Source organism: Apis laboriosa, unplaced genomic scaffold (genome assembly GCF_014066325.1).
Source record: "Apis laboriosa isolate Shangri-la unplaced genomic scaffold, ASM1406632v1 scaffold174_cov162, whole genome shotgun sequence".
NCBI lineage: Eukaryota > Metazoa > Arthropoda > Insecta > Hymenoptera > Apidae > Apis > Apis laboriosa.
Window position 1 is genome coordinate 170,951 of NW_025222156.1, and position 27,445 is coordinate 198,395.

The window sequence follows — 27,445 nt, forward strand, 5'->3', positions numbered from 1 at the left end:
GAAAGAACATAGAAAGCATAAACTTTATTATAGCGAATAATAACTATGGAAAATAATACAAATTAAATGCCAATGTTATGTTAATTATGCGATCAGTCTATAATTTCTCGTCGACGATCTCGTAAATTTTCTTTTGAGTATTAAAATTTACATTTTCCTTTCATTTTAATTTAACCTAATACTTACTTTCTCCGTAATATTAAATAAAAAGCTCGAACGATTTTCACAGATAGATCAATCATAAATAATTATACATTCATTAATACCATCATTTCTATAAAATTACAATTAAAGCTACGTATATAATTCGATAAATAACCTACTTTTCAAAACATTATAAAACGTTGACAATTGTTATAATTTATTAATCTTTATAAAAGTTTATTCAAGCTTATTCATAAACCTATGGATTATCTATAATAACAATTATATTTCATTATTACTTTCTTTTAGAGATCTAATATCTAATATCATTTCTATACATAAAACTTGGCGTTAAAAATGTTTCATCAGGCAGTGCAAGGGTAAGTAATTCTACGACACGTATAATATCATAAGGTTACGTTCAATGATTCGATTAATCATCGATGCTTTAAATTTCCATTTACGATACATTTGGTTGATCGACAGAATTTCAGATCATCATTCGAGATCTTGCTTAGCTCTGGAACACGATTGACAGCACAGCTGATGGTAAAACTGGTAACTGCAGAGCCGAGCTTGTGCCACTAAATTGCAGTTAGATGTACTGTCCTTGCAAAGTGGATTTTCTTCGAGAACTGAAAGTAAAAAATTATCAAAAGTCTTTAATATAATTTACAAAGATTAAAGAATTCGTAACAAAAAAGAAAATAAATCTTGTCCAATTGAATCCACTAATTGATCACTTTAATTTAAAAATCTATTAAATAGATAAGGTAGTTTTCTTGCAATGCAATATAACGAATGTCTCGTTAAAGAAAATTAAAATTTTTTTGATTAAAAAGATACTTTCTGTGAGGAAATGCCATGTGAAATACCATTTGAGATTTCCGGATCGTCTTGAACTTGCAGGACAGTGTGATGATTCTCAGATCTGTGCATGTCCTCCTTGCAAGGATAGTCATTGCAAGTTCGTCGAGATATAGGTCGATCCTTTTCTTTGCAATGGAGCTCGTGGTGTTCCGGTATCTGGCCCTCTCTGTTCAAACATTTTACTTCTCTCTTTTGAACGCCTTTTCCGCACGATCGGGAACACTAAAAAATAGCGTGAGAAATAATTTACAATAACAATTATGAATTTTTTTCTTCGTGGTTACACGTTTTTCAAAGTTGTCAACTGTACAGAAGATTAATTTAATCTTAAAATGCGCAAGCGAAGAATTTAAATTACTTCTGTCCAGTCCGATATAAACCACGAGGATGTGCATGGTGGAGCGGTGCATGATCTTCGACTTTCCGGTTTGTTCGCAGGGCAATTCATATCGAGAACAACACGAAGAGATCCACGAAGCGTAGTTATGCAGGCTACTTCTCTGACTTGTTCTCCTTGGTCACATTCCGTGGAACACTAGAGGAAAAGGTATTATTTATTTGAAATTTAAAATTTAAAACATTAAATTTTAAAGTTTGAACTGATCTTTTCTTTTTAGAGATGGTAAAAATGGTGTATAATTTTTAAGATTTTCACGTAAGTAAAACTAGTTAAACTATAAACATATCTAATTCGCTATTAACTTTATTATTTTTCTTATTTATGTTATTTGAACCTACCGCGGTCCATGGTCCCGTAAACCATTGTCCACTACAGGTTCTGTTGCTGGAACAGGTTCTTGAAGTTTCAGGTCTTGTCGATTGGTCGCAAAATTCTCCCTCCGGATCTTTTTCGCAGAACACCTTTCTCGTTTGCATACCGACTCCACATTCGGCGGAACACTATAGAAATTAATAAAAAATACTATATTTTCCTTAAAACACGTTCTGTATAGAACGACGAAGAAAAAGAAAATAATTAATTTTAAGTGTTAAGTCGATTATTAAATATTTTTTATTTCTTCATAAGGCTTTTAAATTTCCGATTTACAAATTTAGAAAATGTTAAGAAAGTTCCATAAAATAATCATAAAATTATAATATTTCTTACCTCTTCGGACCATTCAGTGTACAACCACTGTGAACTTTCGATTCTCGTGAAAATAGCATTCGTTTGTGGCGATTTAGTGGTACACGATCCTAAATCACAAGCATCTTGAGTAATAGGCTTTTCTGCAAGATTACACGTAGGGCCTTGTGTCACGCACGTTGCACTCCTTGTTCTTGTACCTGGACCGCAAGTTGTGGAACACTTAAAAGAAAAAAAAAAAGAAAAAAAAACGAAATAATTACGCACAATATATCTTAATAAACGTGTATTATTTATGATTTTTATCTTTTCTTTCTTTACTCGATTGTTTATTATATATATGTATATAGATTTATATATATATATATATATGTGTAGGTTTCGTTTTGAATTTTATTGGATAAAGGAGAAACATACCGTGGACCATATGCCCACGCTCCATTGCGGAGGCGGTAATGTTGTTGGTGCTACCTTCGATTCGAGTTCACAGCGTGGCATTTCGCAAACCTCGGAAGTAGGAAGGATATTAGGCTCCACGCAGGCGCCATCGGCTATTCTCATTATCAATGATGCTGTTATTTCTTGTACGCATTCTATGCTCCTGGAACGCGTACCGCTACCACAGGTAACCGAACAAAGGCTCCACGGGCCTGCTCTCCATCTTTATCAAATTTATTCAAATAATTCACGATTAAAATTTGTATGTCAAATAAAATTATCTCTAAAATTAAATAGAATATACACATTAAATGTGTATTAAAATATTGAAACAATAAAGGCGTAAAATTATTAAATTAAGGAATAGAAGAGTGCACGATATATATGGAAGAATATATTTTTTTCAATTGAACGCGTGGAATTCTATTCACCTGGGTAGGCAAGGTGTAGTATTGCATCGTACTTGAGTTTCTCGCGGTTTTTCTAACGCGTGGCATCTCTTTTCAGGCACAGGTGTCTGTGTGTGTTCCCTCGTGCATACGTACTTCAATATCTGAGTACCTTTTTTTTTTTTTTGCAACAGATAAAAAAGAAAGATGTTTGTTTCATATATTTAACTTGAAAATATAATTTCTAAAAATATCTCTTTACCTCCACCACAAGTTTTACTACACTCGGTATAACCGCTTGGTTTCCAAAAGAATTTTCTTTTCTTGTACCGTCTTGGAAGATATGTTTGCGTTCCATCATTGATATTAGAACCGGCTTCTATTCTATAGAATAATGAATATTTGTTAATAGATAACGAGGCACGAAGACAAAAAAATGTTCGAATGTTGAAGAATTCTTACTTCTTGTGAGGAATAGCTTCACCAGCCTTGCTAGAAACTGAAATAGAACTCTCTGTACATTAATTATTATTGTTATTTTATTCTCGTCTATTTAAAGGAATAATTGTATACCCGTCTTATGTCCAAGATGAGAACTCGGAGATACTCCACTTCCGGGGATGACGTATCGATATACAATCCCGGGATTCGGTTCTTGATATAAAACCTGAATCGAAAATATATTTGAATATATCTTCTTGTTGTTTTATTTATTTCCATTTGCTATAATTTATTTACCATAACATCAATGGGCTCTTCCAACGGGCCAATGGCAGAGAAACTTTCCAAATTCTGAGGACTTTGACGAACGTAGACGAAACTAGTCCCTGCTGCTTGATACTTACCAGGCAGACTTATGCTGTAATTCCCATTGAACACGTAGGTACCATCTTGCAACTTGACCGCTAGAAATAATATTAAAATCAAAAGCAGGATTATTAGAAATCAATCCTTAGTAGAATTTATCAATTTATCAAAATTTCATTCCATCCTACGTATAATTTTCAATAAAGAAAATTAGATATCTCGTTATCAATGTATTGTCCAATGTATTTTTTCTTTCCACAACAATCGAAATGCATAAATAAAATGTAAAAACATTGATACGTGGTGTTACATTAAGATTCAGATCATTCCGTCGATAATGATTTCGCGTAATTGTCGCGCGTTCAAAGTTAGCTTGGATAATGATTCGGATAATGAAACGGAAACGGAGAGTCATTCACGGGTTTGCATGCGAGAAATGTCGGGCGCAATTGCGCGATACGATACATTGAAGGCATAGACGAGTCATTTAGCGGATGACGTGCACATTGGATAGCCGCTATGTGTCTTTCAACTCCCTTCGAGCCTAGTTAAACGAAATACTATCTTGATATTAGCCGTGAATGCAAATTGTTTCATTTTACAAACGGAGAGTGATACAATCTATCAACTTTGTTTAATTATCATACAATTAAATAAAAATTTATTTAAAAAAAAATAGAAATACGTGGAATAATTTATTAGATTGCTTTTCTATGTAAAAGTTATTCCCATTTTAATAAGTTAATAATGATAGCTTGTTTTATTGATATAATTTTTCTTTTTTTGTCTGTAATTGATTATGTAAATTTAAAACTTGTATCAATGATCTTTTTCATCAAGGCAATTTAAATTTCTAAGTATAAAAGATAGATTATTTTTACGAAATTTAATCATGAATTTTATTCTAATTTAAATTTATTCTAATTTAAATTTTTTACACTTTTACATTTTTCCAATCTAGAAATTATTCAAATACTTTACTATATTTCTATTTTATGTATTTTTAAATGCATTCTAAATATTTTTCGCACGTTTAAGCTCTCCACAAATAGTTCGCAAAATGGAAATTATTTAAAAATTTACCACGAAATGAACAGCCATGTAACGACTTTTACGACTAATAAAATTTTCGAAAAATTGTCGTAAATTGCATGTACACAATTGCGAAATCAACTTCGAGGATTCATGTTACATACATATAATTAATCACATCGTTATGAATACCTTCGATTCGTTTCGCATTACTTCACACCTACCTGGTTGTTTCACCAAGCGCTAAAGAATGGGTAATCGAATAAAAATAATATCCGCTATGTAATCTTCTTTAAAGATCTATGACACATCGACCCATTCGATCCATTGTGAAAATCTTGGCTGCGATCGTTTAGGCAAGAATTACAGTTCGCAAAGGTTCATATGATCGCTTTTACGACCGTATCGATTTATATTATTCACGTTGGATGTGGTTCAAGAAAAGTGAACGTGTAAAAACTAAGAATAGAGAGTGAGAATTTTCAAAATGAAGAATAAAAAGTTTCATTAATTTTGGAAAATAAATATTCTCGTTTCTAAATAAAATAATGAGATGACATGACAAAGAGAGAAAACTAATTAAAAAATTCATTTTCAGTTCAATTCTATTAACAAATATATAATTTGAAATCAAGTATATTGCTCAATGTATCTTAAAATAAAATTATACAAAAATATATATGGATTTATATAATTCTCCTGAATTATAAATAAAAAAACAAGATATTTTAATGACTATTACATAAAACTATAAAAGCAATTGATTACTCATTATGACGATACGTGTATATCGTTAAACAATCCTTTATGATTACAATAAAATTGTATTCAACAATCTCAGAATAAATGAGAAATATTATAAAAGAAATTTCAATAAAATCTATATAATATCGAACAGGTTATATCGTTAAATATATTTTAATACCATCACAGAGTCAGAACGAATCAAAGGACGAAGTTGTGATCACGTATTGTGTGTCACGTGAATGGCTACTGCATTTAATTTATGTTCAGTTAATGCGTGTACAGACATTAGAGATTATGCAAGGGTTGATGCCAAGAATACGCCTCGAATAGGATGAATTCTTCGCATTGATAATAAAGAAGCATTATGAACAAATACAACTGATTGTTTGTGATCGTGAATAATATCCTCGCGACAATAATTTGCTTACTAATACATTAGAATCATTTTGTTATACTCGAACGAAATTCTATGTATAAGCTTGATCCAAGAAAGTTACTTGTAACTTTCTTTCATTCGTTTTTTACTATTTCCTTATTTCCTTTTATCTTCATATTTTTACTAAAATTAATTATTTTATTTTATTATTATTATTATTATTTTGTTATGTCAGCAAGAAATGAAGGAAAGTCGGATTCATTATTTTGCAAGAATCTTATAAAAAAAAAAAAAAAAAAAAAAAGATAAAAGAAATTTGTGGAACCATTTTCGAATTTGCATACTATACAATACATTTTATAAATCAAGATTTATCTCATTGTTCATTTAAGTTGAGAAGATTTTCTCTTGTGTACGAGTATTTTTGTCTGATGATGCAGTACGATAAATATATGCCTTCTTACCCAAATAATTCTCCGTGTGACGTAATTGTGTCACGTTCAAAACCACAGCACCACGAGGAACCGTGGCAACCAAATTGTAACCCCGTTCCAAGGTCGGCTCCGTGAAAATCCCATCGATTAAATGTCCATCGCAGGAATTTAGAAAACACTGAGAACATATTAAGTTTGAAATTAATTATTATTTCGAAATTGAAAACATTAAGAGTGTTGTATTATTTTATTTTATATTATTTTCAATTTAGCTAGTGCAACAATTGAGATAATAGAATAAAAGTAAAAAAGGATGATCGAAAGATGACAAAACGCATTGTTAAAGAAAATAGAAATGACACACGGAAGTAATAACACATTTGCACACTCTCGACGAGGAAGCAATCAAAATCCACTGACAAAAATAATGGAAAGCGTTACGCTCGTTTTGTCAAGCACATTGCTTGTACTGCAGCACATTGGTACACGTGATCAATATCTTTGATTTTTGTTATCGGGTTGGGTCGATTGTTGACGCAATACCTTTTTTTAAATTCCACAAACCCTATTCTTTACGCTGAAATATACTTTGATGCATCCAATGAATAAATGTTCAACATAACGATAAAAAATTAACAAGAAAATAACAACAAATCAATATATTAATATATCATTAATAAGATAAATAATATTCTTTCAAAAACAAACATAATTATCACGTAATTATTTCAAAACTCGATTAAATCTTATTAAAATTAGGAAAAATTTAAACCGATATAATTTTGAAGATAATAATCCTTAATCAACGGGTAAAAGATTATTGGAAACATGAAATCTGCTCTTTAAAACACTCTTTCGTTTATCGCAATACAACTTTTGGTTCCCGAAATATCAAATAAAAAAAAAAGTAATTTTTAATCATTTCCTTTATATCCTGTTAAACGTATTAAAATTAGAAAAACTTTGAACTGCTGTAATTCCGAAGATAGTAATTTTCGGTCAACGAATGAACGATTATTAGAAGATAGAATCTTATTCTTTAAAACGCTTTTTGATTTATCTTGATACGACTTCCGGTTCCCAAGATATCGTCATGTAAAAAAAACTGTAATTTTTAATCATTTACCATTACTATCCTTGTTTTTTATTCGGATCTTTTGCTCGCACCTCGTCTCACTGACCTATCCTAAACTGCAGACAAGCGACAGACGCGATTCTTGGAAAAACGTTGTATGCAATTCTTGGAAGAACATAGCATGCATTTCCAGGAAAAAATATAGGTCAGTGGATCGCGGTCCATTCATAATTTCTACGCTAGTGAAACTTTGAATCGTTATATCTCGGGAACCGATTGAGATATCGAGATGAATGAAAAAATAATTTTAACGGCATGGTTTCCTCTATAACCTGATTGGGTTTTGATGACAAAATTTTTAATTTCTTTTCACGTTCTTTTACGTTATACGAAAAGTCGAAATTTCGTTTCGTAATATTTGTATCGATATAATAGTCTTGTAATATAGAGCATATAGGGACATTTAAAATATGTCGTGAGATATTTTTTTATATCAATCAAATATTTGAATATATTTTAAATACATAAATCTAATAATAAAATGTTATTAAAAACTTTATTATATTCAACTATTTTAAAAAAATTAAACAAACATTTTGATTTTTGCCTTTTATTTTTTAACTAATTTGATACTCGTTACGATTAATCACGGCATCAAAATTATAATATAATACGTAATACAATTTCAAATAAAATTTCGAGATTCTAATATAAACGAAAGGAAATCTATCAAAATATTTCCATTCGTGTATTTATTTACTCGTGGAAGTGGATACGTTCTTATACCACAAATTCGTTGAACCCAATCACTCAAAGAATTCTAAGAAACAGAAACAATATTTACACACGTGGTTACTTAGCATGAAATTTGTGTAAACAGAGGTCGTTATCGGATCGAAGTAAATTTCGAATCTGCGACGCGAATTAGTAAGTCATAACACGTCGAGGCATATGGTTGTGTGTAGAGCCGTGGTGAAATTATGGCTGTCAAGAAATAAATTTAGCCACGTCGCGTTCCTTCGTGAGTGTCCAAAAGCCAGCTGCACTTTGTCGTTCTGTGAATCGCGACAAGTCGAGTGCACCGGAATCATGGATCTCTTCATGGGTGATCCAGACAATCAAAGAACCACCTAACGGTCATTGAAAGCTTATTTAAGTTATGTTATGTTACTTCCATTAATCATTATGTCAACATCCAACTACCTATATACTCTTTTTCTTAAGATAAAATTTAAAATCATGTTAACATATATAAAAGATTCTCAAATCTAGAGAAGCTTTTGATTATTAGAATCTTCTTTGGGTTATTTCAAAAAATACTTCTATTAAACTTTATATTGACACTTTAAAACTTAAAAATTCAATATTTTTTCTTTAAATTTTCAATTTTATTAGTAAAAAATTTAATTTTATTATCAATTGAATTATGAATATTCGAAAAGATATGGTAATTGGATGTTATTTCTTGACTAGGAAAATATTGTTTAATATAGAGTATATTAATAAAGTCGTAATAGAGATTGTTTTGTATAGAATAAATAATAACGAATTACAATTATTGTAATTTAACATGTTAATATATATTTATGTATATACACGCGTACGATGTCGATTGGAATATAGATCACAAATTATCTATATTTAATCAAATTTTCCTATCCATCAATCTAATTAACAAGTTCAATATTCGTTTAATATCCTCGCAATTATTCGTTTCATTATTATTATTACAAATTTATGAGAAATTTATCATTTGTCAGGAACAAACGTTAACGTGGTCAACGTGGTGGCACAAAGGGTATAAATCAAGATAAATATTTTCCAACATCGGCGATTAATTATTTCTATCAAAGAAAATTGGAAAAAATCCATGGAAGAAGAATTGTTTAAAGATTTATAACACGAGTTGCAGCGTGACGGATACGATTAATATTCGTGTCTTGTAAACTGTTATTCGCAACTTTGATCAACTATGGTTAAGAAAAATCGCGACGATTTCTCGGAAATAATCTCTCTACTTATGTACACGTTGCGTATATCTTGTATATACAACAACAAAGACATGTATATAATAATAATTCCTATTAGTCAGTAGGCTGGAAATTGATAAGTTGAAAATATACGTTGCGAAAGGAAATTCGAAGTGTATTGTGATGGTGTATAGAGCCCGACGTATATCCTATTCTCGCGGTTGATGAAGCTGAAGAAGATTAAGATGATAAGGGATTGTATGTTAAATTGCTTATACAGTATCCGTACGTGGGTTAGTGTTACATGGGCGTAGAATCGGTATATGGGACGCGAAAGACGAGTATAAATTACAGAGAAGACCACATGGCCACGTACGAGGAGCAAGTGCTTCGATAGTGATTCAGGTCGGATCTGGAACTATTCGTATCTATTACTACCGTTTGATTGGACGATTAATAGTGCCGTGATAGCTTTCTTGAAAATTCGTTTCTATTTCGGTACGCAGTTTGGCAATTTGGAAATGCGTTCGGCTCGGCTAATGCGTCAAGAATGTTACTCGATCGCTCGTAGAAGAGGCGTTAAGAGAATTTTACGAATTCGATGTACATTTTCATCATCGATCTTTATTATCCATTATTGTTCGTTAAATTAAACATTTTTTTTTTCTCGTTCGTTCTTAATCGATCGCTCAATTAACTTTCCGATTAATTTTCCAACGATGTCCAACAGTCTGATGTCCTTGATATCCGCCAGAGCTGAACATTTCTTTTTTTCGGTAAAAAAGCTAATCAGTAACGCGCATATAAAGCCGCGCCCAAACTGACACTCCTCGGCTTTTTGATTGGATTAACCGGGGATGAATGTCAAGTTACTCTGCCTTTTATACGGCGTACCGTGGCCAATATTAATTGTATGAATATCGCATGAGCGAATTTATAAATCGGCCCTGTATAAGGGAACAATACGAGCCGCGAGAACGGGGTCTCGATTACAGTTCGATAATGTCAAACCACGTGAAGCAGGTTTCCTCTCCTCCTCGATATCAACGATATATCGAGCCGCCATCTCCGAATAATCGGACGTTAATGTTATCTCGCTTCGATTGTTATCTAGGATTTGTATTTATGACGAAGGTCTTGATTTATTACGATCGAATCCGTGGGATTATGATCGCGAAGAAATTTATGGAATCCCTTAATTACGTAGACGGTGACGGTAATAATTCACTTCCGAAAGACTCGATGGTGTATCGAATATATTCTTTTGACAGAGAGTGCTCTGATTTGAACTAACTTCTCACCGAGATGAAAATTATTTTCTCACGCGTATTTTATTTCTATGCAAATTTCGAAAAATTACGGTTCACAAGTCGTGATTCTGTTCATTCCTTCCTTTCCATCCTCACGATATAATTAACGTATCCAATAGATTAAAGATTAGTTTTGAGAAAAGAATGGTATATAAGGTTAAACTTCCTTTATCGCAAATTGCATCCTCGGTCTCACACCCTCACCATTCATTAACGACAGAGTTTATGGAACAGCCGTTCATCACACGACCAAAAATGTAACAGTGAAATTTATAGCGTCGCGATGGTGACTTGAAATAAACGTCGGGTGCCACAATGACCCGTATGCTCGACATCCGTGCACGTACGTGGTACGCACACGCGTCGCGGTTTCCGCCGGTACTTTTTACAAAAATACACACGCGCGTATGCATTCGTACCTTGCATGCAATGGGTAGCATAAATCCGTGGAGGTGTTAAAGCACATTAAATTACGTCGTGCGTGTTAACTCGTTATAAGCGAGCTGTAATTCTTTCCAACAACATTTACGAGGCCACACCAGGTGTTTACACTGCGATAAAGCAGTTTGCATTTCGCGTATACGTTGTGTCCGTTCAGAAACCACGCGCGACATTAGATTCGATTCGAAATCGACAATCGGCCCTTTTCGTATCAGCGTGACGAATATTTTTATTCAACTTCTTATGTATCTACGCGTTTATCGACTATTGTTGCACTTTCTCGAGGATAGTAAGACGGTAGTAAAACGAGGAAAATTTTTTCAATATGTTCTTTTTTAATTGATTTTCATCGGCAATTATTATTTTTCGATAAAAGAACAATCGTGTTGTCCGCGTAGTGGTGTAGAATCCGATAAAGATATTAAAACGATCGATATTTTTAGCTAGTTAATGAGAATATAACCAAGTGATATTTAGGTTGATGCAGTGTATTAAATCCGTATTAGAAAGTAAACGAAGCATTAACACACTAACCATGTAATCAAACAGTGTCGTACAGGTTAATGTCTTACACAATTACGAGTTAATTGAACGCAGGTTATGCCGGTCACGTAAGATTCTTTAGATCCAATAGGGTTATTCGTGGCCAATAGACTGGTCACGTAAAAATAGAACGTATCTCATCATCGTAGGAAGAGAAATACTATCTGTCTATTTTTTTTTCTTTTTTTTTTTTTTTTTTTTTTAATCTATCTATGAAGTGTGTAAACGGAACGGAATGATATGTTTGAATATAAAATTAAATTCATGGATGTCGCGATTCGAATATCGTTTAAACACCATAAATCTTCGTCTTTTGTAGCACAACCTGATTTGTTTTAAAATTCTAGTTTCGCCGCTCGAATATTGTTTAAACAGCATGAATCTAGTACTGCTAACCTACTTTAAATATTATTTTATTATGGTGTCGTAACCGATGATGTACAATCTTATTTTTACGCGGATGATAATTAAAGCCTGGTCAATGCAACTTTTACTCCAGGCAGTCGATCATTCTTCCTTCGTCAAATTTAATTATCTTGTCAATCTTTTTGAATCAATTCAATTTAAAGTGGCAAAATTTTTCAAGAAAGAAGAAAAAATTCTCGCGTAATTTTGCAAGGAAATGTCACGATCGAAGCTTATATCGTAACGAGCGTTCAACATCGAAAGAAGAAAAAAAAAGAGGAGGGGAGGAGCGAAAGTGATGTAAAGTCATTAAGATAAGCGGCTAATTAATAATCGGCTTCAAGAGGACCGAATGAATCATCGTGGTTCCACGAGGAACGTTCGACATTATGTTTCAGATTCACGACGGGGATTAAACAGCTCTAGTGTCCACGAAAATAACGTAACAAGAATAAACGTCGAACTCGATTCTGATGTTACGGTGTTATCGGCACCGATCATCGTCGTATCCACAATGAAATATGAAAATCTGACCTCTTCGTTCACGTTCTATCGTCTATATTTCTGACGGGTGAATAATTGTACAAACGCTGTTCTAATGCATCTTTCAAAATTTATAAATTTGAACCAAATATCAAGCTTTGTGTATGAAAGATACATTTTCGGGTTGAAAAAATTGATGAATGAAACATTGATAGAAAAGTGAAGTTGCGAAACGTGGATTATTGCAGATTAGATATTGAACGTATCTAATTTAATATTTAATTTTACGATAGAAAAGTAAAAAAAATAGAAATATTGCATAGAAGTATGAATGGGTGTCTGGATTTAATCATATTATGTAGATTATTATTTCAATAAACGAGAGTTGTTCCAGACACCACGAACTGGTATTAACTACACATTATCATAATGAAGACCTTGTTATCGTGTAACGTATTACGTAATAAATTATTATATCCACAAAGATTTCCAGTTAACGTCACAATAAATTATGATATTATATTCTCAACAATATCTAGTAAGCAATTTTTCATTCTATTTTATAAATTCATTGTAGAGGATATAAATTTAACTCAAAGAAGTTCGATAGAAACCGGTTACAAAGGTAGTTCAGTAATGTAGCTTAGAAGTTTAAAGTTTTCTTATTTAACTTAATATCTTTCTTATCAAGGGTAGATCAATTATCGCAATTAAAGCGCTAATTATACAATCACATATACTATATCTTTATTTTTTTTTTTTATTTCATATCTATCTAGTTCTGAATCTATCTTTATCTCTAAGAAATTAAAAAAATTCTATTTATCTGTCACATTTACGTGTACTAGATTTTTCAAGATCATCGTACGTGTTTTTATTTTTCTCTTTGATGATCGAAACAAATCTTTTCATATTTATCTTTCTCGATATACTTTATATTTTCTACGAATTTATTTTCTCTATTCCATATTCCTAAAAGGACAATGTACATTTAAATTGTGACACAATATGCCTTTTAATATCATTCAACGCTCCCTAAACCAGTTCCAATAAAATATTATTATTGGAAAGGAACTATGCTCTCCGTTTTTGCTATCAATCGAATAAATACAAAGATCAGAACGATCATAAATCGAAGGGAGTGGGGCGAGAAAAAATTTAACTTCAAAGCCAAGTCTCAAACAAAGAAAAAGAAAGAAAAAAATACACTGGGAAATATATCTAAATTCCTAGTGTTTCGCAAGTCGTTTCACGGAATGTTTCGCAGAAACGTTTCACGGTTTCAAGGAATTCCTTCCATTTTTTCCCCTCCCGCCAACTCCTCAACCAGTTCTCCGCGCCGGATATAATTGACTTTTCTCGATAAGACCGGATTCCGAGGCGAATTCGAAATGCTTTTTCACGGTGGTCCGACAAGGCGAAGCGCGTCTAAACGTCTCGCTCTTCCCGCCCGTTTCGAGACGATCCGCTTGGCGCGAGCAATGAAACTCGAGGCGTTTGCAACCTGCTCCCTGGCGCCGGTTACGCGTGCACGCTTCGTAATGCGCCGGATGAGAAAGGGATGAGACGCGAAAGCAGAACCGATAGCCGGCGAATAAGCGCGGTCACGTGCATCGTCATCCTTCGAGAAGTCGAATGTCGTCGTGGATGCCATTTCGTCGAAGATAGTTGGAAAAAGGTGAAAAGAAAACGCGAACGTTGCTCGTGAATATATATATATATATATATATATACATCTGTCTCTGAGTGGAACCGTTCGATATAACGCGAAGGAAATATTGTGTATACATTTAAAAATTAAGTATAATCCTTTGATGGAATAATATTTGGTATCGTATAAAGATTAACGAAAGATTCATCAAGTATTGTTTTAAGTACGTAAATACGAGTGGGATTTTGTCTTTGCCGAAGAAATGGATAAGTATTTAATCGACCTTAAGGAAGATAATTCTCTTGAGGATTCTATTCGTTAGAAGACGTTTTGATTGAAATTTGTGTTTTAAAATTGCGAAAGAAACGAAAGACAGAGGTGAGATGAGCGTATCGAATCGTGGATTAGCGTCGATTAAGGTTGGTTTTTGCTTAATTAGAATCTCTTGTGCAATCTTGAAATGCATACTCGACTAATCGAGAAGGATCTTGTACGTGCAACCGGACACCATTTGAAAGATATGCGGCTATATAATCCGTGGAAATCAGTACTTTGACGTTAATCGAATCTGCTTGAATTTTAATATCGCCATTATATCGCCATATGATAATAATAGTAGGTAATAATTTGTTAATATTTAAAAAATTTTAAACTTCCAAAAGTATTATTTTCAACGTTCCATATATGGGAATAAAATAAAAATGAGAATGTGCGAAAGAGAGCGTGAAACTTTTTCCAATATTGAAGTAAAGGAAATTGTTAAAAAATGAGATAGATAATAACAAGAAACTTGAGTGGGATAAAATCGACAAAGTTAAATAAAAAATAATAAAGAAGAAAATCGAAGAGAGTGAGAACTGTCAATGGAGTGCGCCAATAGAAACTCGAATGATTGTAATCATGACCCTGCACTAAACGCACCTAAACGCGTGTCAACGTTGAGACGGAGACGAGACACGAAACTGATGGCCCATGAATAAATATCTTCCTACTGTCAGTCGACTAAAACGTGCGCGTAAAAGCGAAGCGATCGTTCGAGTCGAGGAGAGGAAAATTTAATTTAGAAATTAGGTACACCGCGAGCGAAGTTGAACATTTTATATTTTTCAACCAAGGTCAAGGTATAAATTTATTCAACTGAATTATCATGCAATTACGCCACGCCACGCAATGCAAATTATTGTTCTTTTCGCCTAGTTTTATTAAAGAAGAGATTTACAATCCAGCGTGAATTTATGATCAACAATGTTCAACAATGTTTAAGTTAATTATTCCGAAATATACTTGAACGATTAAAAATTCATATTCTTTGGCGTAAAAATGTTTCTATTATTGCAACCTTTTGTATCTGGCGACGAGAAATAAATATCATTGTAAGTAAAATGCGAGACATTTACAGGAAGCTGAAAAACACTTATAATTTATTACAATACCTGCCTTGAATGCCTGTCTCGTGTACATAAAAACAGGAAAATGTTGAAATACTAGAAACTTCCTGGATTATTTAGCGGTGATAGAAGATTTTTCATGGTTTTAATTCGATCTATCAGACTTTACGCATCTATGATCTTTAAAGATCGGATCGTTCAACATCGATAAATGTTGAATATAATTATTATTTTGAACGATCATTGTCGATTAATTCTACATTCAACGTCAAAGACATACGAGAATCTAAATTTCATCTATCCAATTTGAATCATTAAGATGAAGAAATTTCCCTCGAATTAATTTTCCCTCTAATTGTCAAATTCCTCAAAAGATCACTTTCCATTACTTCCACAAAGGGATTCCTACTCACAAAGGAAGATAATATCCTCCAAACATCAAAAAAAAAATCAACTCCAACGCGCTCTACCAAAAGCCATTACACGGCAAAGTTATTTCACACTATACCAAGAAGAAGATGTTCCCTCTAAGTGGCATAGACAATCTCAAGCAGCGACGTGGGCGATAAGTGATGGATCTCGATCCTCGTGATTAATGAAGGATCCTCGACTCTGTGAAACGTGACAAAAAACGAAATTTGGATCGAGGATACTTCACATACGCTTCCTGAATCGGTCAAACACGGTTCAAATCCGCTTCAAATCTGCTTGGCCGATCTAAGAATACGCGCTATCCGCAGCATTTAACGGGTGGAATGCGTTTCGTGCGCACTAGTGGCACTTCCTAGACAAGCCTTGGGGATAGCATAAGAGTCTCGGCTCATCGGGAGAGGAGGGAAAAATCAGCCACAATTAAACCGCGTTATTTACGACAGACACGCGTCGTAAAATGAAAGCACGTCTTGCTTGTTTTCTTTATGATCGATCGTTAGCCAAACGACGCCTTCATCCTGGAAAAGTTGCGTCTTTCCGATCATTGTGATTCGTTATGTAACAGTTCGTACACGCGGGATGTTTCTTAAGAAATGTTGATAAATTCCGAGAAAAAGAAGAATTGCTCGTGATTTATTACATGTTGATGAAGTTAATGGTCACGCTACGGCTGGCAATTCTCCTCGGAGGCTTAGAACAATGGAGAATAGCTAGCAAATTGACGATAAAACAAACTAATAATAGGATGTGAAGAAAAGTAGCTTATACGTACAATTCGTACGAACGTTCATTATACAATTCACAATGAAATTTTAATCTTTTTCTTTTTTTTTTTCTATAAATCTTATTAGGATTCGATGTGTGATTTATAGGGAGCCTAATAAAATTTACCTGGCCGTAATAGATCGTAAATTTCAAACGCGGTATAAACCCAATAATTACTATCAATGGTTTGATAAATTGGTTACGGCAACGCGTCGAAATGTATTCTCGAATCGGAAATATGGATACACTTCTTTCCAACCCTTCATTTTCTATCTCTCTTTTAACCCGTTTCCATACACATTAAAAAGCGGTAGCTTAAAGTTTGATTGACACATTACAAGGCTTACGTATCTCTTATGATAATTAACGAGGGAGTGGTTAGATTCGTAGGCAATAAATAACTTCGTTAATCGGATACCATTTTTCCCTCGCAACGTGGCGCCTTCGCTGTTGTAGATCGTGACGCTTGTACCTCTTTATCAAGCGGGAAACATCATGAAAAATATATTCCTTTACTTTTACACCAACGGCAAAGAGAATTCCTTTTACGACCGACCACAATGTCGGACCATTTCTGACTCATACTACTTTGTTATTTAGGATTTATCTTCGTTTTACGCGAAACCGCATCTGACCCCCGCCAATGTACGATCGTCATTTTATCCGTCATAGTTCCTAATGGACAGGGGGGAAAAAACCGGTTTGAACGGTTTCGTCGATGAAATATTCGTCGTAATTTTGAAATACTGCCGATCATTAAAGGTGTACGCGTGGACTATTTAACTTCTCGACGACAACAAGGTCTCGTTAGCCCGTGTAAATGATAATAATAACGCTGATTAAACTAACGACAAGCGCCACCAGGATTCATTAGCTAGCCAACGCGAAAAACATTGCTGAATTTACGAAATACACGGCTTGCCGATCTGGACGTTGGACGCGTCCCGTGGCGTTTGCAGCTGTTTCAGACCGCGTGAAATTTGTCTCGTATTCAGACCTCGTGTTCGAGATTATTCATTATTTGTCGCAAAGTGTACGTTTCGAGAAAGGAATTGCCGTGTTGTCGTATTTTATTTCGAGTTACGTTTATGAATTATTTCATACGGTACGGTACGAATAAACTGGTGATAAAATGGACATTTGAAGAGGCTTGCATTCCGTACAGTTTTGTTACATTTAAATTTTAAACCTATTATCGTTTTCAAATCATCCCATTATTTCACGTTTCAAGAGTTTCGATATCAGATTATTCTTACAGAGAAGATACAGTGTATCGTTGCGATGATGAAATCTTCGAGAATATCTGGATAATGGCTTCTTGAATACTAGAAATCCTACTCCTATCTCCTCTTACAAGTCTATAAATCTCCAGGGGATCCATCTTTTTTTAACACTCTATAACTAACATAAGAAGAGAAGGCGTTGGAAACTTCTACCGCCTCTTTCCCCCTCCGTTTCCCTAACGACACTGCACTAACTCTTGACCAAACAAAAATGGATGGAGAGAGAGAAAAAAAAAAAAGAAAAAAGATTGGATGAAACCAAATCGTTCTCCACGAGAAATTAATTTACGAGCGCGGCCAGTTCTGTTTTAAGCATAGAAGCTCGAAAGAAAGTTGGCGGAGAAACTCCTACTCGAGGTTGGCGGCTCTCTTTCTCTCTCTCTCTCTCTCTCTCTCTCTCTGACTGTTGGTGTCGAGAAGAAATACACCGACACGCTTTCGACGAATTTCAGTGACACGCACGGATAAAGAGATGCTCCCAAAAAGAGTCACTCTTATCATCGTGACACGGATGAGACACGTTCGCGTGATACTTTTTATTGGCCCGTGGTGGTAAGCCCTCGTCGGTTTTCTCGAGAGCGGCTCGAGCGGGATCCAAGAGGAGAAACGAAAATAAAAGGAGGAAGGAAAAAAAGAGGAAGAGGAGAGAAGGATGGAGGAAAGAATCGAAGAAAGAGAGGAGAGGAAAAAAGGGAAGAAAAAGAGGGGGGCCGCGCGCGGCCGTGCTTTTCAGCATGTGCCGAGAACGCGGACGAGTTTAAAGCACGAGGCGCCAGATATCCTCTAATTTGTCTTTCAACGGATCACCTCCGATGGCCGACCGGTATGACGATTTTCGTGCAGGGTATAAATTATAATATCCTTGCACGAGTTGGAGGTTATCAACTGGGCGGCCTTCGTTGCGTTGAGGAATCGAGAAATTAATTTTCATCGATGCCGATTGAAAGTATAAAATGTTAGATGTTACGCATGGATATGCCATGGTAAAGTGTAACTATTTTTGTTTTCAACTGATAATTCATCTACAAGAAAGAAGAGAAATATAACCTATTATCAATTAAGACACATCTCGAAAGATAAAGTTAAAAGTGATGGTTAAATGCGATATCCATTGTATAGCGTGATATCATAATTTGAAATTTTGTGAATAAAATAAAAACTCGTCGAGAGGAAGCGTGTCTGGCTAAGAATATATAACTTTTACCAAGTCCATATTCAGTCGGAATTAAAACACTCGACTGAATAATTTATTCCTTAATTTCAAAACCAAGCCAAGCTTACAAAAGTACCATAAAAATCGATGACGTATCTAGCGTTTCAAAGAAGAGAGTCCTTTGAATCAGCATCAAAGACACCGCCTCCGCACTTACTCCCTCCCTCCTCCCCCTCTTTTTTTTTTCCTCTCCATACACGAACAGCCGGTCCAAACGATTGCACATTAATTTAATCTACGAGTTTGGCATTGAAGTTCGAGTCAAATTGGACCCAGATATAACACGCGTTAAATCACGTTTCGACGTTCCTTGGTTGTTAACATTCGAAATCTTACCGTCAATGATATCAGCAGAGAGAGCAGAACAGTTTGATCCATCTTGGAGAACATTCTTCTTCCGGTTCACGCTCCACGTATCATCTTCCACAAGCTTCTTCCCATTAATATTCTTCCAGATGAGATTCGAAGCGATTTCGAGAATAATTATTCGTCATTTTTCGAGCACGACAGTCGTTTTGCATAACACCACGATTCAGTTTTAATTCCCTCGACTGTCATTGAAGTCACGTTGCCATATTTCACTCGTACACACTCTTCTTCTTTTCTACTCGCACCATCGAATCGCTTTTATCACACCATTACAATAATTTAATAAAACTTACGTTTCCTTTCTTCGAGCCTCCTCCGATCTTTGAATAAAATTAAATAACGAATGAAGATTCCAGTGAAAAAGTGGTTCAAATTTCTTTTCTTTTCTTCCTTTTCTTTTGTCTCAAAGTTTAGTTTCGTTCTTAAAATTAAACGATAAATAATATTCTTCATTCAGAAATTTCGATTTATCCCTTATCTCTAAGATTTATCTCTATCCTATTTCTCAATAAAATACCTACTCTATCTGACATTACAAATCTGACATTAATGAATTTAAGAATCTCCATTCTACCTTTCACACCTCAAGCTTCTATATTAGCTTCTCACGATATTCAGTTTCCCTGGCAATTTTCCACGCCAACTTTTCCACCGATTCACCGATACGCGGATATTATTTATTGTTTCTCGGGTTACCTCTTATCCAACGTAGGAATTTCCACGCAGATATCTAAATTGTGATCGCGTTAGTGTACACCGGGATAGAAGGATAACGGAGATAAGGAAATTATTTACACTGTTCCATTAGGATCCAGGCAGGATAGAAAAAGATATGGGACGCTATAGTTTAAAGTATAATTACAAGAGACTGATAAATCGATGACCTTTTCTGATTTTTCGTCGCTCCTGTTTCCATTCTCGTTTCACGAAACGCATTTTCCTCGAGCGTAGGACGTGATTATTCCTTCCAATAAGAAATTGGTTAATAAAACTTGGTGCTGACAAGAATGATCGATAAGTTTCAAGTGAAATTACACAGTAGTATTATTATATCGAGCACGATTGGATTACACGATCGATTCGTTTCGATTTCGTAAGAGAATCGATTGAATTCCTTTATAATGAAACGAATAGTAGAAGAAGAAGAAGAAGAAGAAGAAGTTGTTACGCGTTGTCGTATTAATAAAAATAATTGGACGTGTGACGTGAACGTGCTGGTTTGATGATAATTAAGTTGACACGTGCTAATGACAAATACGTGTAACACACAGACGCAAGGCAATGTTTGGAGCGGTTTCATCGAGAAAGCGGAACGACAAAGTCTTGGAAATCGCCGACTATTTTTAGGATTGTTTTAAGAAAGGCGCCGTTTTCTGTACGGTTGTAGAATGGAGCACACCTCGACGGAAAAAAATATATTCAACGTTTGAACAATATTTTAATGCCGGTTGAAGGTAGGTGGAGGATCGGCTGCTATTTTTAAGCCGCGTCCTCGATTTCCGGATGACGCGGTGCAGCGCACATTATCGGCAAATTGATGTTTCTCGTTTTGTTCCGAGACGATCGAGACATTTTTCTTCTCTTTTTTTTATGATATTAAACAAGAAAATCTGAAACGATTCAAAGAACGCAATTAGAAAAGAATTTTCCCAAAAAATGATCGACTAAATTATCTTCCAACCAAAAACATTTCTTTTTTGTTATAAGATCGAAAGAAAAAAGAAGAATCATGAAATCGATCATACGACACACAAAAAAGCTCAAGTAGAAAAAAATTTCAAGCATTCCATCCCCTCCAAAAGAAAAAAAAGAATGATCAAACCGATTTCCCAAACACGCTTCTCTATCCCCTCTTAGAAGAAAAAAAAGAAAGAAATTCAACGACACCGATTTTCGAGTGGCTCCGAAACCTCCTATTCACTATACCTCAATATCTTAAGTACACCATCCGCTACTCGAAAACTCGATTCCGTCCAATAAAACTTTTTATCGAGACCGACTCACGAGCACCGCCATCGACGCACACGCGCATCCTACAACACGCACGCAACACTTGCACCGATAGGCAACAACACAGGCCCGTTTCGACGCGCGATCAAGATATTTTGCATCGTGAGAAACGAGTTATGATGCGACACGAAGGAAATTGGATATTAGAGGTGCCGTCGTTCACGTGTGTACGTATAAAGGCGCACATAATGCCTTCATGCTCCAGTTGTTAGTGAGCGTTAGACGGGAATCGATATTAGTCGTGCGTCGACCTGTCGAACGTAATCGTTTCTCCTACGTAGAATTATCTCTGCTGAAAGCGCGCCGGCGCTAGCCGGAAAAAAATATTTTTATCCCCCCTTCTCCTCCTCCTCCTCCTCCTCCTCGCATTCCATCCTTCCTTTCGTTCTCAATTATACGCGTATATAACGTAAGCGCGATATGAAAAGTTTCGACCCGCGACAAGCCGCCATTTTTATCGGCTGGCGCCAACCTCGTCGATGGTTCCAGTAGATCGATCTCAATTACGTGTGTGTGCCCCCCCTGGTTTACATTATCGCCATTTTTTGATCTATTGTTTATGGAGCCTTGTTTTTCGAGCTCGTGCCGCTGTTATAGGGATAGAGGGGATTAATTTATGGGCCCGGTATTCGGGGCCAAAGGGGATTAGTTTGTGTTTATTTTGCGGAATTGGAATGGCGCTGTGTGGCTGCAACACGTGGAATTTATGTAGCAAGAGGGAAATAAGAAGACGGAATTATTGGAGCTGTAATTACGTACATTCGGTTATATTTATATATATATACACACACGTTGGATTGCTTATTTTTCTTTTTTTTTTTCTTTCTTTCTTTCTATCGCGGCGATTCAATGAGGAAAAAAATTGAATTCATTGAGTGAGAGATTGCGTGAATTACAATCTTAGATATTTGTAAATCGTAAATACACCGTTTTAAAATCGGTTTGATAGAGAAGTTATGAGCTACTTGGTCTATAAATATGAGATTATTTTTCGTAGAAGATAGAATATATTATTACGTTAGCTACTTATGTTACAAGTGGTTACATTTGTGTGTTGCTCTATCTTTTTTTTTTTTCTTTTTTTTCGTTGGCGAAATTAATTTATGTTCGAGTAACTGTGTATGTGTTAGATTCAATTGGCATCGTGGAAACACGTGATGCAATAAAGTACAAGAAAAATCCGGAGAAAAATTGTATCCATACAAATTTATATAAATGGTAACATATTCTCGAGTCGATTACATATTTTATCCGATCTTTACGAGGAACATTAGCCAATTAGATTTTAAAATATTATTCGTGATATTCACTAGGAATGTTCATCGAGTTGGAAAACACGATTTGTTGAATTTGTTATTTAAGAAATTATTTAGTGGTAATAAAATTAGAGGTAATTAAATTATTAGCCGATTATTTATTAGTTTTAGGTGGCAACACGCGTGCATATTAATTGGAAGTTATTGCCGGTTGAATGTTGCACGTTCTAAGTAGCGTTGTAAGTGCGCGATAAGTAATCGAGTTGCGGGTGAATATGAATTTATGGGTTATGTATATTCGGTAGTTGTCTGTATATGTCATTCGAGCGAAATGGCGCCACAGAATACGTTCATGGCGCAACATTTCAGAAAACGAGCCGTCTATCGGTCAACGATGTTGTAACGCGGAGACAAAATATTAAACTGGGCAAGAAATTTTTGTATTTTCCGCTAACAATAAATTATTCGTCAATAATTATTTCCCTTTTGATCGTTTTAATCTTCTTTACTTCGATGATGCTGGTGCTAATTTTAAAAATTATCAAGAAAGGAATCTTTTTCTATCGAAACGATAATTTAAACGAATGGTAAATTTTACGACATATTTCAGAAAAAAAATAAAAATTCAAAATTAGAGATTGAACAGTATCTTTTATCGTGAATTTAAATGCTTCGTCTCATTTCGATTTAATTTTTATTGGGATTCTGTCAAGAAAGAATTAAAATTTCCATTCAACCATTCAATATTCCGAATATTAATTTTCTAAATTTATAACTCAAATTTTATCGTAACAATTTCTTCAGAAATTTTTCTAATATTACTTTATCTTTCAATAACGTTAATAATATATATTTTATGAGACAAGAAAGTAATTTACATAATCATCGAATCCCAATCTACGTGTTAATTATATTGGAAAATGGCCTCGTCAAACGACTTCCACTATTCATTGCTATGTCTATTTTTTTTTTTTTTTCACAACCGATGTTTACGGGACCACGTTACTTTATTACAGTAAGGGAACACGGCTGTAAGAATACCACCATTCCGATGGATCTAAGTAAGTACTTGCGCAAGTGTCGGTATAACGCGAGCCATCGTTTATTTTTACGATTATCGACCCATCGGGATCGTGAACTATTAATAATACGCGTTTGTGAAATGACCGATCGGCAGAAACGATTTTCACAACAAACAGAACCGATGAGATAATCGTGTGTGTAACAGAAATTAGGTCTTCTTCGTGATATTTGATAGTTGGGCTTTTTACGTTTTCAAGATGATGGATTAATCGAGGATTTTGCAACAAACAATGAATTCGATTTAAGGGCACGTTGAAATATTTCTGTTTTGACCTATTTCTAATCTTACAGAAGTGGAAAAGGATTTATTATTATTATTATTTTTTTTTTGTACTTTTTTAACACTTCGAATTGAATTCTGGAAATTGAGAGTTGTAATAGTTAACAGATTATATAATAATAAATACTGATATTTGAACAGAATGATTTTGATAGAAAATACACTCAATTAAAATTCATGGTTTGCATCATTATATGGAAATTTTGGATATCAAGGATGATACTTTTGATCGAGGTGAAAAAGTTAGAAGGTTAAATAATATTACGTGATTACGTTTTCACGTTTCTTCCGGTACGTGAGAACGAGATTCACGTGCGAAGAAGGGGCACAAAGTCAAGGCCGCTTGCATTCGTCCACGAAAATAGCTTTGGAAGCCGTCAAAGGGATCGTAAATTTAGATTTGTGTGCAGACAAAGTGCTTTAAACTTGGATTCCGCGTACGTTGTGATAGAAAAATAATCTCATGGTGTCGCGGCAGCGTGATGAGAGAAAAGGAGAAAAAAAAAAAGAGAGAGAGATTATAAATGTCTGGGACGAGGTTCACGTCATAGCTCGATTCGCAGAATTTTGCCACGATTTTCAGAAATATTCGAATCTTTAATGGGCCATCGTCGACACGTTCTTTACGTATCTTAATCTTGCTCTTTCAATTTGTCAACGTGTTCCAACACGATAAAATATCATCCTTGGCGAGGGAATACGTGTTAAATTCATGCTCGTCACGGGAATTCGATCACCTTTGAACTTTAAACAGTTGGAATTCGAACGACAAGTTGGCCGGCCGATGAGAAAAATCGTGTCGAGCGTGTACCAACATTAGTATCTGGTACAATACCGATGTAAAAAAAGATTCGAGACACGAGATCAATTTGTCATGGTGATCGTAAAATTCCAATTGAACAAGAACGAGAGGAGGAAAAGTTAAATAAGGTGAACCTTATCTTCCGAAATGTCGAAGTCTTTGTATATACCCTAAATATTAATATATTACGTATTGTTTGTCATGTTTTATTTTTGAAAAAAAAATTTCACAAGAAGAAGATCCATATGTTTGGATCCACAAAATTAAATTGCTAATAACAAATGTTACTATATAATTACTCGTTTCCCCATATATATATATATATGCATATTTAAATACGAACATGACATTTACTATATTCATGTTTGACAAAAAAAAAAAAAGAAAAAAAAGAATGCACTTGTACTATATTTCATAGCAAACCTTTCTTACAATCTAATCAAGATCAAGATCACAGAACAATTTTATTAAATGCCCATATATATAATTCTCCATGGAGCAAAACTAAATCAATAAACTATATTCAAGAGATTCACTCAATTAACACAAATAAGTATCACCTACGAAGAGATTAGAACGAAATTACTTGTCGTCACAATGTTTACGTGCGACGTAAAGATCGAGCATATTTTTTATTCCTGACTCGGTGGTGTTTACGTTTCCGTACCAAAACTCTCTCGAATCTCGTCTCCGCCGATCGATTCACGATTAATCCGAGTCCACGATAGATTCCAATCGATAGATTCACGATGCGATTCACTTGTCGGCCGTTAGATCTTTGAGATCAAATGAGAAGCCGCAGCGACGGTAGCGTGATGCATGTTACAGAATACCGAGAAGCGAGTTCCTCTGTCGTGCTTTACAGAGGTGTCGTGCCGAACTGACGGCTCCCGTCGGTGGAGGATCGACTTTATACAGCGGTGTGTCTCGCGCTGCTCTATGAACGCAGCTTTAGGGGACTCCACCTTTGTCTGTCACCTGACCACGCTTCCGATCTCATCTCTTTCCCATCCCTTCCTTCCGTTTCACCTCTGTTTCCATTTTTTTTTCCATCATCCCCCTTCTACATTTTATTCTTTTCTTTCTTTCTTTCTTTCTTTCTTTTTTTTTTTTCACTCGATCGAGAGTAGAAATCGTCGCGGATCGAGGAAGGAAATCGGTGAATTATTAAGCGGAATGGAATTTTCAGAGCTTGACTCATGGAAGTTTTTAAAAGCGAGGATAACAGCAATTGAGAACGGATGCTTTTAGCCTCGACTATTTCCTAGTGTTTTTTTTATTTCGGTGACTACGTATTATTTTCTTTTTTTAGATCCTTTTTTTTTTTAGATTTAATAAAACTCGGTTAGCGTTGTAATAGAAAAGCGAGGAAGATTCAAGAGATCTGTAATTTTTTTTAACATCGATCGAAAGTATCTGTTATAATATTCGGAAAACGTTTAAAAAACTAAATGCAAAGATTCGAAGAGGTTCAATTTTTCTTTATAATTTGTCAATGTATGTATATTCCAGCATAACAACAGTTAAACACTTTAAAAAATTCACGAGACGTAACAAGAGTTTAAAAAAAGCTTAAGTGGAGGATTCAAAGATTAACCCTGAAATAACTCGTTCTTCTGACAAAATGCAAGAAAGGAGCAAAAAGGTTGTCTCTTTCGCGTGTACTTCTTCTCGATAATGGATTTTTAACACTGGCGACGAACTCGATGCATCTGGTCCGGAGTAAAAGTAGCAAAGAATTAAGTGGTTCTTATAATGGTTGTTTATCGCGAAAGGAGCTTACGTGAACGTATAGTCGGTTTAACAGGCTTGTTTGTACCGTTGTGTCGTGATCGCTTTTTTTTTGTAAACTCTTCTGACTAGGTAACAAGAGATTTAACTAATTTTAGTCCCATAATCCACACGAGACGTGTGTGCATCGTTCGAAACGAAATACCGAGAGATCCTCCCACATTATCGGTATTTCTCTCACCCTTGAACTTTTGCTTTATACGAGTATTTCGCAAAATATGTTTTATTAAATCAGTTATTTTACGTATTAATGATCGAAACATCGAAAGTATTAATTATAATTTTATGAAGAAATTTTGTTCAAATCATAGCGTGTTTTAAATGAAAAAATATAAAATAAACTTATCTATTCTCTAAAAAGGTATCCACAAATCCAAATTTCTCTTTCGTCGTGGAAAATAAATTTTTCCAATTTTTAAATAAACTGAAAGTTTGAATAAACTTCGTAAAAATATTATTTCCTGAATATTCTTTTTTTTTTTTTAAATTAAAATAACAAACCTCCGGCTCGAAAATCAAAAGTTATAGATGATAATTTACATTCACAGTTCTCCATTAATTTCCACGATTC

At 34.6% G+C, this 27,445-nt stretch overlaps 1 protein-coding gene across 8 annotated transcripts; it reads right to left on the bottom strand.

The window, feature by feature from the left end:
- Positions 1 to 17: 17 nt before the first annotated feature.
- On the bottom strand, positions 18 to 27,081 carry LOC122711620 (thrombospondin type-1 domain-containing protein 4-like). Of its 8 annotated transcripts, none has more exons than XM_043930591.1 (14): positions 25,751 to 27,081; positions 19,620 to 19,972; positions 6,355 to 6,502; positions 3,667 to 3,833; positions 3,502 to 3,595; positions 3,391 to 3,427; positions 3,191 to 3,312; positions 2,971 to 3,100; positions 2,519 to 2,762; positions 2,123 to 2,323; positions 1,753 to 1,914; positions 1,373 to 1,549; positions 1,020 to 1,236; positions 18 to 779 (listed from the first exon to the last, which is right to left on the bottom strand). In XM_043930591.1, the coding sequence occupies exons 2-14, from the start codon at positions 19,671 to 19,673 to the stop codon at positions 643 to 645; spliced, it is 1,890 nt and encodes a 629-aa protein (XP_043786526.1). In that variant the 5' UTR covers positions 19,674 to 19,972; positions 25,751 to 27,081; the 3' UTR covers positions 18 to 642. The 8 variants fall into 8 exon arrangements, with proteins under 8 accessions (XP_043786526.1, XP_043786521.1, XP_043786523.1 ...); XM_043930586.1 differs by having other exon boundaries at positions 19,620 to 20,382; XM_043930588.1 differs by having other exon boundaries at positions 25,648 to 27,081.
- Between the last annotated feature and the right edge of the window lie 364 nt (positions 27,082 to 27,445).